At 43.2% G+C, this 18,418-nt stretch overlaps 1 protein-coding gene across 3 annotated transcripts in view; it reads right to left on the bottom strand.

The window, feature by feature from the left end:
- Window positions 1-18,418, bottom strand: part of Elovl6 (ELOVL fatty acid elongase 6) — a 114,207-nt gene that overhangs the window by 18,604 nt on the left and 77,185 nt on the right. For 2 of the 3 annotated variants that reach the window (XM_015993054.3, XM_006970390.4), the window contains exon 3: window positions 12,574-12,705. The exons of the other annotated variant lie outside the window; for it this stretch is intronic. In XM_015993054.3, coding sequence (XP_015848540.1) covers window positions 12,574-12,705 — 132 coding nt within the window. The remainder of the gene's footprint in view (window positions 1-12,573; window positions 12,706-18,418) is intronic. 3 annotated transcript variants of the gene reach the window in all.

Genomic DNA, 18,418 nt, shown 5'->3' with positions numbered 1-18,418 from the left:
ACACACACACACACACACACACAGCTAAAAGCAGTGGCCAGCCTGTGCTATCATAGCAAGACCTTGTCCAAACATCACCCACCTTCCCACACCCTGACACAATTAGAAGTGTGTGCTTTTGATAAAAATGCTAAAGTGGCTTCTTTGAATTAATCAAAAGTTCCAACAATGAAGAAATAAAAGAATGAAAGATAAGTCGACTGGGGCTGTAACAGGCACAGGGTGATTGACAGCACACAGCAAGCAGATCAGAGAAACTGAGCACCATATCACAGCCGGCCTCCTGCAAGGGGATCTTGGAAGAAATTGCTGGATAATGACTGCACTTCAATCTACAAATCAGATTAGTTTATGGGGGTTGGGGGGAGTGAAGAATTCAAGATGGGTGCTAATGAAGAGAAACATTGGTATGGATGTCATGAGATGGCAATGGCTAAGGACAAAACTGTCTCTGTAACATAAACTGTCACGACAGCTGGATCAAGTTTACAGGATGAACAGACTCAGCCATTACCCACAAACCCTTTAACAACAAAAATCTCAAACTAACGAAGCTCTCTCTTTTTTTTCAAGCAGTTACCTGTAAATATCGAAACTAGTTAGTCTTAACTGAATGGTCACAAAATAATTAGTACCCCGCCCAAACAAAGCTGGAGAGCACACACAGATAACCACCTATAAAACTGCTTTAATTAGACTGTTCCCATCTGGGTTGATTCTTAGAAAAACTTACTTATTACATGCCAGGTTCTCTTTGGTATCCCCAGATGAAGAAAACTGAGAAAGACATGAAATCTGTTTTACCAAGTCGTCGTTCTGCTGGGTCATCTAGCACACACAGAGAAGGAACTTAATGATTTCATGTAGTGGTATCTCAGTGCTGATGATGAAGTGATCGTGATTAGTGAGAGGGGGCAGGGTAATCAACTGAGATAGGAAAGCAGAGAGGTGACGGGTGAGCTGATAATGGATTCATGAGCAGAAGCCTGCCCGGTCATAGCCTTGATATGAACGCCCTGGGCAGACAAGGATCACAGCAGTCGGACATGAGAGTCCAAGGCCGGGGAGGCTGGCTGTGCTGGGGTGGGATACGTGTGACCATAGTCTGTAGAGCCTTGGAGGATTTTAGAAGACACAATAATTAGCAACAATAAAAATCAAGAGCACTGTAGAGGCACTGACAGGCTTTAAGCAGGGCAGGGATATGATATGCTGTGTACTTTAGGCTGTCATGTGGAGAAAGATCACAACGTGGGACATAATAACCTCCATATTCACACCACAATTATGGGTTTCTAATAAAGAACATTTATTCTTGTTATTACGTAACAGGGTAACTAAAGAGAGCATTCAAAGGGGCTAGCTCTCTCATTCCCGAGGGATGCGGGTAGCTGGAATGGTCACAACAGACAGGAAAGAAAGACAAACTAGGGATGTTCTTCAGTGCTCTCTGAAACCCTGTCAGGGGTGTGGTGCAGGAGGAGAACGGACTAAAGCTGACCGGCTAAGCAGCAGTGTGGATAATGTCGAAGTTCTTGAGATAAAGAGGAACTAACTTAATCATTAACTTACTTCCTACTGAATGACTGTAGGGAGGAACTGTAGTTGACTAACAACATTTTTTTATAAAGCTCTACAGAGCAATGAAGTTTGAGACAAGATGGACTACCAATGAAAGAAAACATAGACTGACAGGCAGCAGGGACCCAGATGGTTAGTCAATTCACACATAATTTTTTTTGAAGGTGGGAGGAGTCAGACTCTGAGATATTTCCCTCTCAGGAAATCACCAGAGGGAACAGACATGCTCAGGAGTCACCTCTCTCTTCTCGCTTTGCCAAGATGGCATGAGGCCAACTGGGAAGCAGAGTGAAAAAAAAGCCACTCCCTGGGTGAAAGTTTACCAGAACAGTGCTGTTATCTCAGGTGAACGCATCTAGTTAATAGTCCACAGAGGTGGGGAAATTGGCTGTAGAGAGGTCAGCCCAGGATAGGAGGCTAATAAATACAGGCAAGCATGCCAAGTGGGCCAGAGTGCCAGTCAGATTTTTCTGGAGCAGCAGGCCACAGTGGGCTTGTCTCCACATGTCCTGCGCCCCTGGCTGTTGAAAGAAGGCCTATCTAGGGTGAGAAGTGGGTCATGTCAGTCCCTAAAATTACATGGACTTGTGACTTACAGTAAACCATGGTGGTTATGATAAATGCAGACTTTTAGGCTCTGCCACCAGAAGCTCCAATGCAACCGCTTGAGGGGAGGACCCAGAAAACACCATCTTTAATTAAGATTCCGATGCTTTTCAGTAAATGGCCCCTAAGTCAGGGCTTGAGAAACCCTCTCCTCACACTTTCCACAGTAGTCTACCAGTGAGACTACTCACTCCGCTCAATCGTCTACTTTAACTGACTTTAGTCTCTCGGGTTTCGCCCTCTTTAAAACTCCCATTCCGTAAAAAGCATGGAACAGAGCAAATAGCACTTTCAAGTCAGACCATGCCGTCTGTGTACATGTCCACGGGGACATTTCTTCCCATTCTGTAAGTTCTTCCACAGGAACATGAACCACAGTGATCTGGAATATTCCTACATACAATAATATGCCGTGGCACGTGCACAAAATTCAGTGAAATGTGTCCCCATACATTGATGATATTCAAGAGACAGTTCCAAAGCTGGTGTCCAAACTGAGCTGTAACTACAAAGGAGCAGCGCTTGGAGTTTCTCCCTGTCATTCATCGTCACCTTAGCAAGGCTGTGCATTGGGCAGGTCATGAAGTGTCTGGTGTAAATCTGGGCGGTAACGGTGATGAGGTGGAACCCTGGGCCCTGGCGGGCCATGTAAGTGTTCTAATGAACTGAGCCACACTGCCAGCCTGACTCAGTTAAATTTAGCCCAGGCCATCCTCAAACTTGCAATCCTCCTGCCTCCACCTCTCAAGCCCTGGCACTAGTGTGCCGCCTGCCACTCCTGGCCCACTGCAACAGTCACAGCTGATGAGCCACAGCGATGGTCCCTGGGTCACCACCAGGGAGGGCCACACTTTCAAATAAAGCAGCCCTTTCCACGGACAATCACTGCTAGTGTGTATTTGCCATGCTTCAAATCATGCTTTGAAACACAAACTGAACATGGATGTACATCACGTGGTCTGACCACCTCTGTCCGACTGTTATTCCTATGGGGAGATTCATCTCGAGCTGGAAGCGTTCAGAAATACTTGACCGTTCTGACATACTGAAAGAACGTGCCCGCCATCGCTAAAGGTTGCAAACCTAGTACATCCTTCGTGGGTTGGCTGGAGGATGATGTGACATACATTGTAAAAATTGCTTGTTAGAGACTTTGAGGGAAACCTGGAATTTTTCAACAGAGGGAAGCTGCTCCTTTAAAACCGGGTAAAATAGATTTCGGGACAGCAAACATCTCTCACTGAATATGGAGGGCGTATTCCTCCTGCAGCACCTGTGCTGCCCTGGTGGCTCGCTCTGCCTTTGTCCTCTGTGTTGGGTGGACTCTGAGCAGCCGGTGCCGCACTGTGCTTCCCGATCACCGCAGCAGACAGACCCAGCTGGAGGAAAGGCTCCTGCAGAAATGCTGGGTGAAGTGCGCTGGTCGTGTGTGTGTGAACCTTGACTCAGATCCACGTCCTTCCCAAGCCCTCCAGTAAATGACTAGAGTCATCCAAACAGCCTGAAAACTTGGCAGTGCCAGAGTAATTATTTTCACTTTTGGACTTAATCCAAACCAGGAAACAATAAAGGGTTCCTGGAGCATTCCCAAGACAGCTGATGACAGCAACACTCCCCGTTCGCAAAAAAAGATCTGAATGGGCTTCTTAGTGTGCACCTGTCACTAATGGCACAGCAAGGACACTCACTGTGCTCAGACAGCGCCTCAACCGTTTCTACATTTTTACTTTTTGAGTTATTTTATGAGTTTTTGAGACAGGGTCCTCCTGTGTTGCCCAAGGAAACCTAGAATTCTCCATTCCCCTGCCTGTCTGCCTGGTGTTTGAGGGACAGGCGTGGCTGCTACACTTGGCTCACAGCTATGGGTATGCATGAAAAACCAATGCTTCCCAACTTTTGGTAGGCAGGATGAAGGAAGAAATGATTTTTGAAAATTTTTTGAAAAAGAATTAATTTGAAAAATAATTTTGGGCGGTGGTGGCGGCGCACGCCTTTAATCCCAGCACTTGGGAGGCAGAGACAGGAGGATCTCTGTGAGTTCAAGGGCAGCCTGGGCTACAGAGTGAGTTTCCAGGAAAGGCTCCAAAGCTACACAGAAAAACCCTGTCTCAAAAAACCAAAAGAAAAATAATTTTACAGTATTTTTAAAAAATAATTTTTGAAAAAAAAATTTATGTGGTTTTCACTACAAAATACTTCTAACTGAAAAAGATTTCTGGTGACTTTGTTTTGTTAAAAGATAGTTTGAAAAACATCTCTTTTTTTTTGAGATGTATTAGTTTTATTTACATGTATTTGAACCTGTGTGGATCTACGTGCAGCCGATGCATACAGTGCCCACAGAAGCCAGAAGAGAGCGTCAGATCCCCTGGGTGTAGGGATGGGAACTGAACCTGGGTCCTCAGCAAAACAGCAAGTGCTCTTAACTGCTGAGCCTTTCCAGGCCCTAAAGATTGCTCATATTATGTTCAGTAATTAGAGGCAATTTGGTTGTTATCAGACCCCTGACCTTTGGAGCAAAGGTGACCCATGGCAGGCTGAGACGACCCTGATCATCAGTCTGGAAACTTCGACTTAGAAAGTTCTTACAGCACTTTCCATCAAAGGGGCCAAGGGAACTGCGTATGGAATTTCCTTAATCCAAAGCCAACTCGGGTACTCATTAGGATGCAGCAGCTTATGTACTACGTGGGAGTCAAGATTAATCAAAAAGCTGACTGCAACAACTGTGAGAAAACAGAGGTACCCCACAATTTGTTAGCTAGAACTTTTGCCAATTTTCTCCCCTGTGAAAATACCCATGCTAATCTTTTTTATTATGCTAGTCACTTTCGCCGCTTTCTAGCAAACTTCCATCGGTAGTCATTTCTTATACTCAATTTAGGATAAAATGTTTACAGAGGAAAAGTTAACGGTGAAAACCAGCTCAGCCTGCACATGAAGGACCATGGGACGGGAGGATGTGAAAACAGACATTTCCCGTTTTATGGCCAGCTTCACAAATGGAAGCTAATGTCAAACTTCTAAAGTCTCTACCTGAGACTGCCTCCAGAGCCTGGGTTCGAGAGAATCGCTGGCTCTTGTGACAGAATGTGCCGGGGAGTTTTGATTAGATTTTCCTGTGAGTTTTCTGAACCTCTTGAGATTAGATTTTCCCACTGATAATAAATAATATGGTGGCGTGGGGAGGGAGGTAAGGCTGTGTGGAGTAATAAAACATTTTCAAAAGCAGGACATCCTCTATTCCTATTTCCACTAAGCATAAGTCCTTCTTCCTCTTCCCTCTGAGGCAGTGTCTTGCTGTGTTGCCCAGAGTCTGGAACTTTCAACCACCCTCAGCCTCTAAGAGTAAGGGAGATTACAAGCGTGAACTTGACATCACACGCATATTCTTTAAAGATGTAATCTGTGCCTCACACCTTCACATTCTACCCCCAAGGATGCCACATCATAACCGCAAGATGTGCTGCCCACCTAGATAGACACCCTGAAGAAAGCGGACACCCCTGATTGTGAGCTGACTTTACACCCCGACCTGTTGTCTTCCCTGTATGAATGTGAAGGGAGCAATATCAAAGGCATTACAAGGGCAGGTGGAGGGAGGCCCAGAGGAATGGCCACCAGTCAGGCAGAGAGGGCAGGGAGCAGACAAAGGCATTTTAAGCTGAGATACAGAGTCATGAGAATATGCTTTTCTTCTTGACTTTGCATGAACTCAAATTATCAACTTAAGGAGCTCTGTATGCCGTCAAAACCAAAAAATTATATGTACACTCGTAGGTGTCAACTGGTAGGTTAGAAGACACGCAAGCGCGATTCCTTTACTCCTGGATGTGATGAAAAATGGGTTTGGTCTCATAAAAAATATGTGAGGTGGCAAAGAGCCAGGAGGTCTGGTGGAATCTCCAGGAAAACGCTGGCCCTTTAGATGTGTCCCCTTAGCTCATCTCTCTCATGTTCTGAGGCATTGTTCTCGATATTTATTTAATCAAGCTAGTATAAGGATTAACTGGAAGCTAAATGCTTTCAGAGAAGCCAAATACAGCATCTTACGTAAGATACCTCTGAAAGTCTTACGATTCTAATGTCTTCAAATCATTGGTGATTATTTTATTAGTATGAACTGACAATTTCTACTCCAGGCCTTGCGAATACAAAAGTTTGGCATCACTGAACAAGCAAGCCCTCCTGGCTACTTCCGTCTCCTGAGCACACCCTCTGTTACGTTGTGGCTGCTTTCTCACATCCCCGAGATGTGCATGGGGAGAAGGAGAGAAAACTTAGCTGTACGCCACTGTATCATTGAAAGGATAAAAGAAATGCATTGCTTTATTATATTAGCAATTTGCACTGTGCAGACAATGAAATATTCTTTAAAAAAAAAAACAATCATTTAAATTATACACACCTGATTCTAAATCTTAGGACTCTGAAAACTATGAGAACTATCTGAAATAGCAATGAGTTCAGTGGGGGTTGTTCATATATCACAGCCTCAGGCAAGTACAGCAATTTAGGAATAAGTGAGAACAAGAAGGGATCAGACAGCCTGCAACAATTTTCACTTGTAAATTTTCTGCAACAAATGGTAGGCAATGAGTTCCTAACTAAGAGAGCTCGCCATTAACTAAGCAAATCCATCCCGCGGTAGGACTGGCAAAAAGAATGGCCGGTCGCAAGGGGAAAAACCTCATGCTTCCTAGGTCAGCGCCAAGTCAAGTGAGATCCAGGAACCTATCAGTATCACAGCACCACCCCAGTCAAACGCTGACTATTTGGAAATGTAGAGAAAACAAGTTGAAAGCTTTCATGAAAGAGCTGTTAAGAACGGGCTCATCCGTGGCCTGCAAATATCATTTCACACAGGAAAGGCACTGTATTCGGAAGGTTTTTAGTGATGTAACCCGAGAACCATAGTGTGAACCAGCAATGTTTCTATACTGCCAAGGATTCCACTTATGGTCTTCTCCTCACATCCATACCCTGGGAACACTTTTGTGGGCTCCTGGAAGAAGGAAGGTTCATCTCAGAGCTGCATTTGCTTCTCTGTTTGCTAAGAAGAATCTCCTCCATAGGAATCTCTAAATTCCACCCATGTTACTCATTTTATGTTTTCTTCTGCCCACTGACAGATAACCACAGTTGCTTCAGATTAATAACGAACGTCTGTCTCATCTGGTATATTTCAGATTACAGAATTATTCAGTTTCACAAAAATTTATCCCTTTGGTGTGATGCTTCTGAAGAAATTCAAATCCCCCGCCTTTTCTCTCTCTCTCTCTCTCTCTCTCTCTCTCTCTCTCTCTCTCTCTCTCTCTCTCTAAAAAAACCCTGACAAGCAAGATTTTTTTATGGATTTATGAGCTAACACAAGAAGTTCATAGACATCATAATCCCTTGCTCAATCTTAATTCCAAACAACCACTAACGAATGATACAGTTGTAAATCCATACTACGCTACCATGTAATCTCCTTTAGAAAATGCATGCTCCTCTTCAGCCCCGTTTGAGAAACCTAAGGCATGAGTGACTCACATACTAACATCTCAGGAAGACAAAAAGCACCTTGAGAGTCACACTGTCTCATGTCGTTATGAAGTCATGTCGTTGTCCAAATCAAATATTCTGTTACAGAGATTTTAAGTTGTGACAAAAGAATCCCAAGTGTAATGTCAAATTATTGGAAGAGCAGTCATCGAAATATTGAGGGTAAATATCTGTGGGTAAAGAATTTATATGTGTGGTTTTTTTCTTTTCCTTTTTTTTTTTTTATGAACAGAGACTACTTGTAAAACTAGAAATTAAAATGTAAAAAGCTATCAGATAACTTAGTAGTAGTATTAGTAATAATAACAACAACAACAACAACAAAAACAACTGCAACTACTGGCTAGCGTTCCCAGTAACAGGCCAGCAAAGGTTGTAACCTGTAATACCTGGAAGAAAGAGGCTACAATTGGAGGCTGCTCTCTGTGAAGACACAGCCGAGTAGCTTTGTCCAGATTGCGACCTGCAGGTCAGTGCCCATCACAAGACAGCAACCTGTCCACACTGATCAGAGCCCATGTGCCATCTGCAGAGCAGGTGACGTCTTCCTGAGTTCTATTCGGAAAATCCCTCCCATAGCAGCTGGGAAATCTCTTCCATTCTAGGGCTTTAAGAAAATAAATAAATAAAATAAGATATCCTACCACAGGACCACACTGTGAATTTACTTAATTAATCTAATAACTACTTTCTTGGAAAAACTCAAAACCCTTTTGTTTCTAGATTCAGCATGTCTTATCCCCTTTTGTAAGGGGCTATAAAACAGTTGTTAGTAAACAGCCATCCTTAATTTCCTTGACTAATTTTAGAAAAGGACTATTAAACACCTACTTGGACTCAAAGAAAACAAAGCAAGTTATTATTCAGACAAGATGTTGTTGTCTTCAGTTATGACAATGCCAGCAGGTGTCCTTCCTGCAGGCTGAAAGCCAGAAGAACCAGGAGCGCTAGACAAACAGGAATTAGTTTTTCAATGGCAGTGGGCTTTGGCTCCTAGGATGCATTGAGCTTTTATACTTGGTCATTCATTTTGCTACTAAGAAACATAAATACTTCATATTTATCTTGAATGAAGACAGTATCAGTCCTGACTCAACCTCTGAAACAACTCATGTGCTGTTCTCCCTCATCTTGACTATTCAATGCTTCAGGAATGAAGGGTGAGGAAAAATCTGCTTTGTTCTGAATACGATAATGCATCACAGAAAAAAAAAAAGTTTAAATTTTGAAATTACCGGGTCCACTAAAACCGGGTTTTCATCACTGAAATTTTGCCCTTTTTTTTCTAGTAAACAGTAGGTATTTAATAAATAAAAGTATGTCTCCTTTGCCCTTGCTAAGACATACTTTTCTAGATTTATTAATGAATGATATACAGGAACTTTGTAAGTACATTATTGAACAATATTTTTTTAAAACACCTCAAGATATCTTGCTTTGTTATTATAACCATACCACATACTTCAAGATAAGGGAAAAATGAATGCACTTCGGATTACTGATTGTGGTGGTTTGAATGGAAATGGCCCCATAATAGTACCCATAAGGAGTGGCACTTTTGAGGACTGTGGCCTTGTAGGGGGTAGGTATGGCCTTGTTGGAGGAAGTGTGTCATTGGGGGTGTGGACGTTGAGATTTCAGATGCTCAAGCCGGAACCAGTGGCTCACTCTCTCTTTCTGCCGATCTGGATGGAGAACTCTCAGTTACCTCTCCAGCCCCATGTCTGCCTGCATGCTCGCTGCCATGCTTCCCGCCACTGAGAAGGATGAAACTAAACCTCTGAACTGTAAGCCAGCCCCAGTTAAATGCTTCCCTATGTAAGAGTTGCCGCAGTGGTCATGGCATCTCTTCACAGCAGTAGAAACCCTAACTAAGACACTGTGAAGGTAAAATTCTTATAGAAAGTTTTGTGAAATATTAAACATGAATATAATCAACATTTGAGCTATACCTACTAAATTACAAGACACTCAGGGTTTCAAAGAGTGAAATCAAACAAAATCCAGTGTAGGGGTAATTTTACGGGAAAAAGTCTACAGAGTGAAGGGTGCGGTTTCCTTAACAGATGCATTGAATGGGGAGAGGAAAGAGGAGAGAAGACAACGAAATCTGGAGGTTTAATGAAAATACACAGACCTTATTTTGGTCCAGGTTTTTATAAAAGAAATATAAAAAGGAAACTCTAAGTCAACTAGAAAAACTTGAAGGTTGTTTTTTCTTTTTCTTTCTTTTTTTAGTTTTTTTTTAAGACAGGGTTTCTCTGTGTAACTGCTCTAGCTGTTCTGAAACTTGCTCTGTAGACTAGGCTGACCTTGAACTCACAGAAATCCTTCCTGCCTCTGTCTCCCAAGTGCTGAGACCACAGGTGTTCGCCATGACTGCCCAGCAAAGATTTGAAGATTTAACAAAGAAAAATTTAACAGTAATTTAGGTGAGGAAATGGTACTGTGTTCGTTTCTTTGAAAACAGCCCTGGCCTTTTAGCTCTCACAGAACTGCTTCAGCCTGTATAACTTCCAAATTATGTGTGGCTAAGGGGAAAGTCAGGTGTACAGAGAGCTAAGTATGTATTGAGCAGGGTCCTGGGTGCATGGAGCATCACTGACATGGAGCATCGATGTACATGGAGCATCACTGTACAAGGAGCATCACTGTACAAGGAGCATCGATGTACACGCAGCATGGATGTACTTGGAGCATCACTATACATGGAGCATCACTGTACATGGAGCATCGATGTACACGGAGCATCGATGTACACGGAGCATCGATGTACACGGAGCATCACTGTACACGGAGCATCGATGTACATGGAGCATCACTGTACATGGAGCATCGATGTACATGGAGCATCACTGCACATGGAGCATCACTGCACATGGAGCATCACTGTACATGGAGCATCACTGTACATGGAGCATCACTGACATGGAGCATCACTGACATGGAGCATCACTGTACATGGAGCATCACTGCACATGGAGCATCACTGACATGGAGCATCACTGCACATGGAGCATCACTGTACATGGAGCATCACTGACATGGAGCATCACTGCACATGGAGCATCACTGTACATGGAGCATCACTGACATGGAGCATCACTGCACATGGAGCATCACTGTACATGGAGCATCACTGACATGGAGCATCACTGCACATGGAGCATCACTGACATGGAGCATCACTGACATGGAGCATCACTGACATGGAGCATCACTGTACATGGAGCATCACTGCACATGGAGCATCACTGACATGGTGCATCGATGTACATGGAGCATCGATGTACTTGGAGCATCACTATACATGGAGCATCACTGTACGTGGAGCATCGATGTACATGGAGCATCACTGTACACAGAACATCACTGACATGGAGCATCGATGTACATGGAGCATCGATGTACACAGAGCATCACTGTACATGGAGCATCACTGTACATGGAGCATCACTGTACATGAAGCATCACTGTACATGGAGCATCGATGTACATGGAGCATCACTGACATGGAGCATCACTGTACTGTACTCTGTTTTATGGGTTACAGAACAGCAAAGGGCAAAGGTTTGGGGCAATAATGAAAAACCAATTTTTCTAAAAGTCCTCTTTAGAATATGGAGACAACCCCCTCCCCCAGTATAAAAATTCTCTAGGTTGGACATGCACAGTCAACCGGAAGTATAAGTACAAAGGAGAAAGAGAGGATTCTTTTCAGAGAATCACAAGTTAGCAGAAAAGGAGCTGGAAGTCTTCAGCGACAGTCCCAGCATAAGCTCTCACATGCTCCGCCTCCCTAAGCCCAGCGAAATAAAAAGTGGGGCCTGTAGTAACTGGGGTTTCACATGCAGGCAGCCAATGGGATGCACTGTGCAGCAGCTCCTGGAGCTCCATGGGAAACCCCTCTTCATGAGTGATCCTAATAAGCTGTCGGTGACTAATGAGGCTTTTAATGAGACCATTCATCTCTCCTTAGTGCTAGAATGCTAGTGTATCATTCAAAAAACTATAAATGGATAGCCGTAAGATGATGATATATTTTGTCTCCCATCCCCTCTGTTCTGCCCCATCAGCTCAGTCACAAACTTTGCTGGATTTGCAAAGGAAATCACAAACAGAACAAGTGACTTGGTCAGTGCTGTAGGTGAGCTCTGGCACCTGCTGGGACTCCAGCTGTGTGCTAAACAGCCTTGTGATGGCCTACGCCACCAAATATTAAAAACTGGAAATGCTCCTTAAAGCTTCCAAAGGAATGTGTCCGAAGCCTCTGTTGAGTTCTGCCAGGCACATAGGAAGAACCGGCTGGAGAAACACATGCCCAAGAGCACAGGAAATTAAAGTGGAGGGACCTTCGAAGGAAGCAGAGCAACAACACTCTCTGGCCTGGTGATGCTGACACAGACTCATGCCCAGTCCTGTCCTTGTGTCTCAGTGTCATCTTTCGATTAAGTACTAATAACAGCACAACCGTGACACCCAGTCCTGATCGCCAATGGACTTAACAACTTACTTGTGTGTCTTTGCTTTTCGCCTTCCGCTTATGTTTAGGCAACAAGAACAACATAATTGGTGTGTGGTGTCTAGTCCCAACAGAGGACTGAGATTACTGAATGACCAACTTGGACAAGAAAAGAGAAGGCCCAAGACTTCACCCAACAGAAGACTGAGCACACCAGGGCCAACGTGACTGAAACAAAGCATTTCTTGTACATAACTTTATGTTCATAGTGAATTAAAAACAAAACCCAAGTGTCAGGCATACACTAAGATGCAAGGACTGCTTTCTCCTAACGTCCCTGAGGAAATGGGTGGGTTAAGGAAAGGAATACAACCTACCTGAAGACTGCAAGAGTCAGTGACCAGAGCACTAGTGGCTTCCGCAGTTCAAACTTGGCTCGCTTGTTCATCAGATGCCGACCACCAAATATAAAGGCAGCATACAGTGCAGAAAACAGGAAAGATTTCTTCCTAGGAAGAAATAAATGGACCAAGCCTTGTGAGACAGGAGTCTTAAAGTACCTTTCACAACAGCTGCCCTGTCTGTCCTAAAGACATTTTCATGAGTAGATGCCTCACTTCGATGAAACATGAATCCACTTGGAGACGTGTTCTGTGGGCAAATTCATCCTGTGGCTGCCAACATGCCACAGTAAGCACCATTCAGTGTAGACAGATGTTCTTTTCAGGCCCTAGGATCAAAAATTTCAACATGGCACCGAGGTACAAAAGTGACCTTTTCACTAGAGGAATGAACTATTCTTTTTGGGTAAGTGAATTTAAAGCAGAATCGTGGTTTTGGTAGAATGTAAGTATTAACTTTTGAAATTACCATTAATTAAAAAGGCTAAATTGTCAGATACACATATACACACAAACTGAACTTAAACATCTCTGATATAACCATCTACAGGACAACGGAAGGCATCTCTTTAGGTGAGCTGTACTGACTGAAGATCCGGGGTTGACCAGATAGATTAAAGCCACCTTGAGGGACACAGCAGCCAAATGCAAGTACGTAAAAGGGGGGAAGGATTCTAAACAAATGTGTAAAAAAGCAGTTGTAATAAAATCAAAATGCTAGGTAGAATATTAAAGCTATTTATCTCCTATGGATACACACAGAGGTATATTTATGAATGAAATAGTGTATCCTAAACTTGTTTTAAAATACCCCAGGAAACAAGCAAAAGGAAACAAGTGGGGTTTGACACCAGGAAGACCAGAGATGACGGAGAGTGGGACTCAACACCTCCCCTCTTCTCTCTTGCAAACACACAGAAACCTCTTTGCACACTGAAAAACGTAAAAAGAGTGCCCATTTTAAAATATCCCGCAATAAGTATTTTCTAAAGGATGGACTATTGTGTGTAAGTGTTTGAGACCCACATGAGGACAACACGGGAGGGTGTTCACTGTTGGAGTTACTGCACTGTCATTCACAGAAGGGTGGAGCCTGTCACACACACATCAGCAGGTAAGACAGGACCTCCAAGTCCCACTAACTGCTGATTGGCTGCTGTATACGGTTTAATGATGCCAAAGCACACAGAGAGTGAGAAGGGGAGGGGCGGGTGGGGTGGGGGTGGACTACATAGGCTGTGTAAATAATTTGAACGTTGAAGCATACTTCCAGAGACAGAAACCTATCTCTTAGCATGGGTATCCCCTATACAACTAGACCAAAAGAGAAATGGTTGAAGAATAAGTTGAAAGACATAATATGAAAATCAAAATGTGCTAAAGAATGTAGCATGCAAGACGCTTCATGTATTACTTCCCTGGCTGCTGGCACACTACCATTTATCCAGGACACACTGCTGCTCACACGCATGCAGTGACCTACTTGGCGGGTCCCACCTTGTAAAGCCATGATCCCAGGAATCAAGCCATAAATAAACACCATGGAAATCAGTTCAACTACAGCCCTGCAACCACGGCGGGTGCTTGTTGGGACACATGGTCCTAGCACAGATTCGGCTCTGAGTGAATACATGTTGAAGAAGGATCTCGTGCTTTCAAAGTTTTTGAAGCGGGGAGAACAGCACATTGACACCACAGCTCCTCAGTAAACACTGAGCAGTTGGGGACACTGAAGGGAAGTGTATTTCCCCAGCAGTATATTTCAAACAACTGAAGAACAAACTACCCAGAAATGCATTGTGACACACTGTCCTCCTCCAACCAACTTTGTTTTAGAGCATTTAAAAAAAAAAAAAAAAGAAAAGAAAAAGGAGGAAGGAAGGAAGGAAGGAAGGAAGGAAGGAAGGAGAGGGAGAGAGAGGGAGGGAGGGAGGGAGGGAGGGAGGGAGGGAGGGAGGGAGGGAGGAAGGAAGGAAGGAAGGAAGGAAGGAAGGAAGGAAGGAAGGAAGGAAGGAAGGGAGGAAGGGAGGAAGGGAGGAAGGGAGGAAGGGAGGAGGGGAGGAAGGGAGGAAGGAAGAAAAAGAAGAAGGATAATTTTATGGGAAAACATAACTAGGCAATCTTTCAAGAGCTACTTTCACACACAAATGCATGCACTTGAGTGTATTTTTGCTCTAATATCTGCCCAGGGTATGGTGTTGGATCATACAGAATGAGACCCCCTCTTTCTACACTCTTATGAAGTTAAGACACATAAGGCATACAAAACCCATACTTGAGCAAATGACTTGTTTAATAAAAAAAAGAAAAGAAATCAAAACCCAACATTAATGCAGGCAATGGGAGCATTCAACGGCGGAATTCTTTTTTTCTTAATTATGAAGGTGACGGGTGACTGGAACTGCTTATTTACTCAGTAATTCCTCTGGGCCAACATCCCGCTGAAAGACCTTATCACTTACCACCCTATCACCACACCTCACAGTTTAAGTATGACTTCCATTGTAGAGAAGAAGAACTGGCCTTAGAGGTTAAGTAGCCCCGCGGCTTCTTCTCAGTCAATTTACAGAAGAGGAGGTTGGTTATCGATGTACTGTCACCTAAGCAAGTAAGAGTTCCTTTGGTGACCTCTGGTAACTAAACAGAAAAGAGTTTTACTGTGAAAATCCCACGGCACCTGCACCCACCCCACACCATCATGCTCCAATTGTTGGATCTCCCAGATCTGTGAAACTTTCATTCACCCCTCTCCTTGTTTCTTTGAGAATGCTGAAAATGTTCCCTGAGGAGGACTTTTCCTTTTAAAAATGATTTCTTTTCCTTTTAGTATAGGAGTGTTTGCCTGCATGTATGTATGTGCACCATGTGCATGCCTGGTGTCTGAGGAGGCCAGAAGAGGGCACTGGATCCCCTGGAACTGGAGTTCTGAGCAGCCATGTGGGTGGTGAGAACTGAACCTGGTCCCTCTGTAAGAACAAGTGCTCTTAACCACTGAGCCCTCGCTCTGATCTCTTATTATTTCTTGGTCATGCAATATATATATATATATATATATATATATATATATATATATATATATATATATATATACATATATATATATATAAATATATATATATATATATATAAATATATAAATAATTCGGGTCCTGGTGTTGGGTCTATGAACTGAATGACTTGTAATCATGTGTCAACCAAGTTAAATGCTGTCTTTACACAGTAATATCATTCTAGCCAGAGGAAAATGTGCCCCAGAAGCAAGGAAGAATAAAATTTCCCTCTTTGTTCTTCTGGTTTTTGTTTTGTTTTGCTTATTTATTGATTGATTCATTCATTTATTTATTTCTGTAATTTCCCCACTTCTTGAATGAGGATTAGTTCTAAGTCACTGCTAATGTCCTTGCAAGACCAATTTTCTTTTTTACATGTTTCTTTAAAAAAATCTTCTGCAATTTAAAGGCATGGTGGCACACACCAGCAACCCCAACATCTAGTAGAGGCAGGAGGAGCAAGAGCTCAGAGCCAGCTTCATTCATCTGCTTAACAAGTTCAAGGCCAGCCCAAGCTCTATGAGGCCATCTCTGAGAAAATAGTCTGTTCAACAGCTGGGACAAACAGGGTGAACAGTGGCCCAGAACTTGAGAATTACAGGGAACCTGAGAGAAGCTGAGTTCAGGGAGAGGTCGAGTCCCTCATTCTACAGGGGAGGGAATAAGTATGATATTAGTGGCTGATGGCCACTGTATACACTGGTCAAGACGACGCAAAATGTTCGTGGTTAATACTGAGAAGGCAGAAATGAACTGTGAGTCCCAGATAGTCAATGATGAGAATGACATTTGCTTAAGTACGATTAGAAAACCACGCGGTCACCGTACACTACAGACACCCACTGTGATGAAATCCAAACCATGCTTCGGAAACGGGGTTCTTCCACAAAGAACTAAATGTTGGCACTTCCAGGGCAAATGGACAAAACCAGATGTCTGAAAACGAGGGAAAGGAGCCGATTCGAAAGGTCGAGTACCATGCACTTTCTCTCACGTGGGAAAGTCAGGTGAAAGAGAGAAGCAGAGGAATGAAGAAGAGGAGGAGGCTGCAAGGGGAAGAGGGAATGCAGGAGGAAGACAAAGGGGTGATGGGATGGATGTGATTCAAAGCACAGTACATACGTGTATGAAAATATGGAGTAAAAAGCTTCAGACTCCCTCAGTAAGAAACTCATTTACTGAAGCATTAACTCCTGCTTGAAAAAGTGTAATTACTTTCCCATTGTTTGGAAGGTTTGGCAAACTGGGCTACTTCAGTGATTGAGAACTGGCTTCCCTACCAGTACCTCTCTGGTAAAGGTTCAATTATAGTCAGGTTGAGCAATGACTGGTTACTGGCCTACTCAGTATTTAGGATGGATTAGTGAGTGCCCTGATGCTTCAAGAGTAATCCAATAATTCTCTATTTTCCTGTAGGCATCCAGGGATGGGAATAATGTGGCTAGTACAATGTTTTATTATCAGATAATTAGTAATCCCTAGGTAGCATGAAGTTACCTTGCTTAATAAATTTTAATGTACATCACATAGTACAAGCCTTCCTCTCAGGTACTTATTAAGTCCTTTCAGGGTGGAGAAACCAGAGCTGATTACTAGGCACTGAACCAAATAGGAGACAGGTCAAAAGAAAAGAGAGGACCTGAGTTTGAATCTCCAGCACCAAATGTAAAAAGCCTCACATGGCCATGTATGCCTATTACACCATCATTGTCTGAACCAGGTGGAAGTCAAGAGTTCCCTGGCTAGTCAGTCTACTGGGAAACCTACTGTGAGCTTCAGTCAGTCTACTGGGAAACCTACTGTGAGCACTAGTCAGTCTACTGGGAAACCTATTGTGAGCTTCAGTCAGTCTACTGGGAAACCTACTGTGAGCTTCAGGTTCCGTGAGGAAAATCTGTCTCAAAACAAAACAAAACCCCCAAAAAACAAACAACAACAACAACAACAACAAAACCCCAAAAAAAACAAACAAAACACAAGATGGAGAATGACACACATCTCCTCTAGCCTCCGCAGTGGGGGCATGGGCACACACAATTGCATGCTCATGTACGCATACAACAGACAGGCAGACATACACACACACTTGCATGCCCATGTACACATACAACACACACACACCCTCTGTTGTAAACAAGCGGAAGCTTTTTGTCCCTTACATTTCTGTCATCAATAATGGAAGTGAATAATAATGGAAATTAGTTTATAATACAAAAACAGTTAAGTCATATACTTAAGAGATTTGGATTTCTCTGACACCACTTTGTCCCTAAATCACTCCTTGAGGTGGGTTTTTATCCTCACTAGAATAACTGAACACCCTGTAGAAATTCAAATGGATTAAAACAAACAAACAAAAAACTCGTGGGATGCCTCTTGAACCAGTTCTGAGCTTGCTGCACCTCCCTGCGTTCCCACTGAAATCTGACAGCATTTGGGCCCTCCTCCAAGAGTCAAGCAAATTGACTTTCCAATGAAAGAACTTTCATGTGGGTGGTATTTCAACACAGGCAAACTCTTAATGAGCACCTTGGAAAGATGGCCTGAGTTCCTTCCTCAATTTTTCATGTTCTGTCTAAATGACCTTGTATATGGCAGCCATGGGTATCCGAGGTACAAAAAATGAAGAAAAAAAAAATCTATGGAAATGAAAAACCAACCTGCGAGAGGGGAATTAAAAAAAAGATTTGTATACCTCCCAGTTCAGTTGATATTACCTAACGCATAAAAAGGGTCTATGCTGGCTGGGTGTGGTGGTGGTGCATACATTT

Source organism: Peromyscus maniculatus, chromosome 6 (assembly GCF_049852395.1).
Source record: "Peromyscus maniculatus bairdii isolate BWxNUB_F1_BW_parent chromosome 6, HU_Pman_BW_mat_3.1, whole genome shotgun sequence".
Lineage (NCBI taxonomy): Eukaryota > Metazoa > Chordata > Mammalia > Rodentia > Cricetidae > Peromyscus > Peromyscus maniculatus.
The sequence above is the reverse complement of the archived record's forward strand: the minus strand, read 5'-3'. Positions and strand labels throughout refer to the sequence as shown.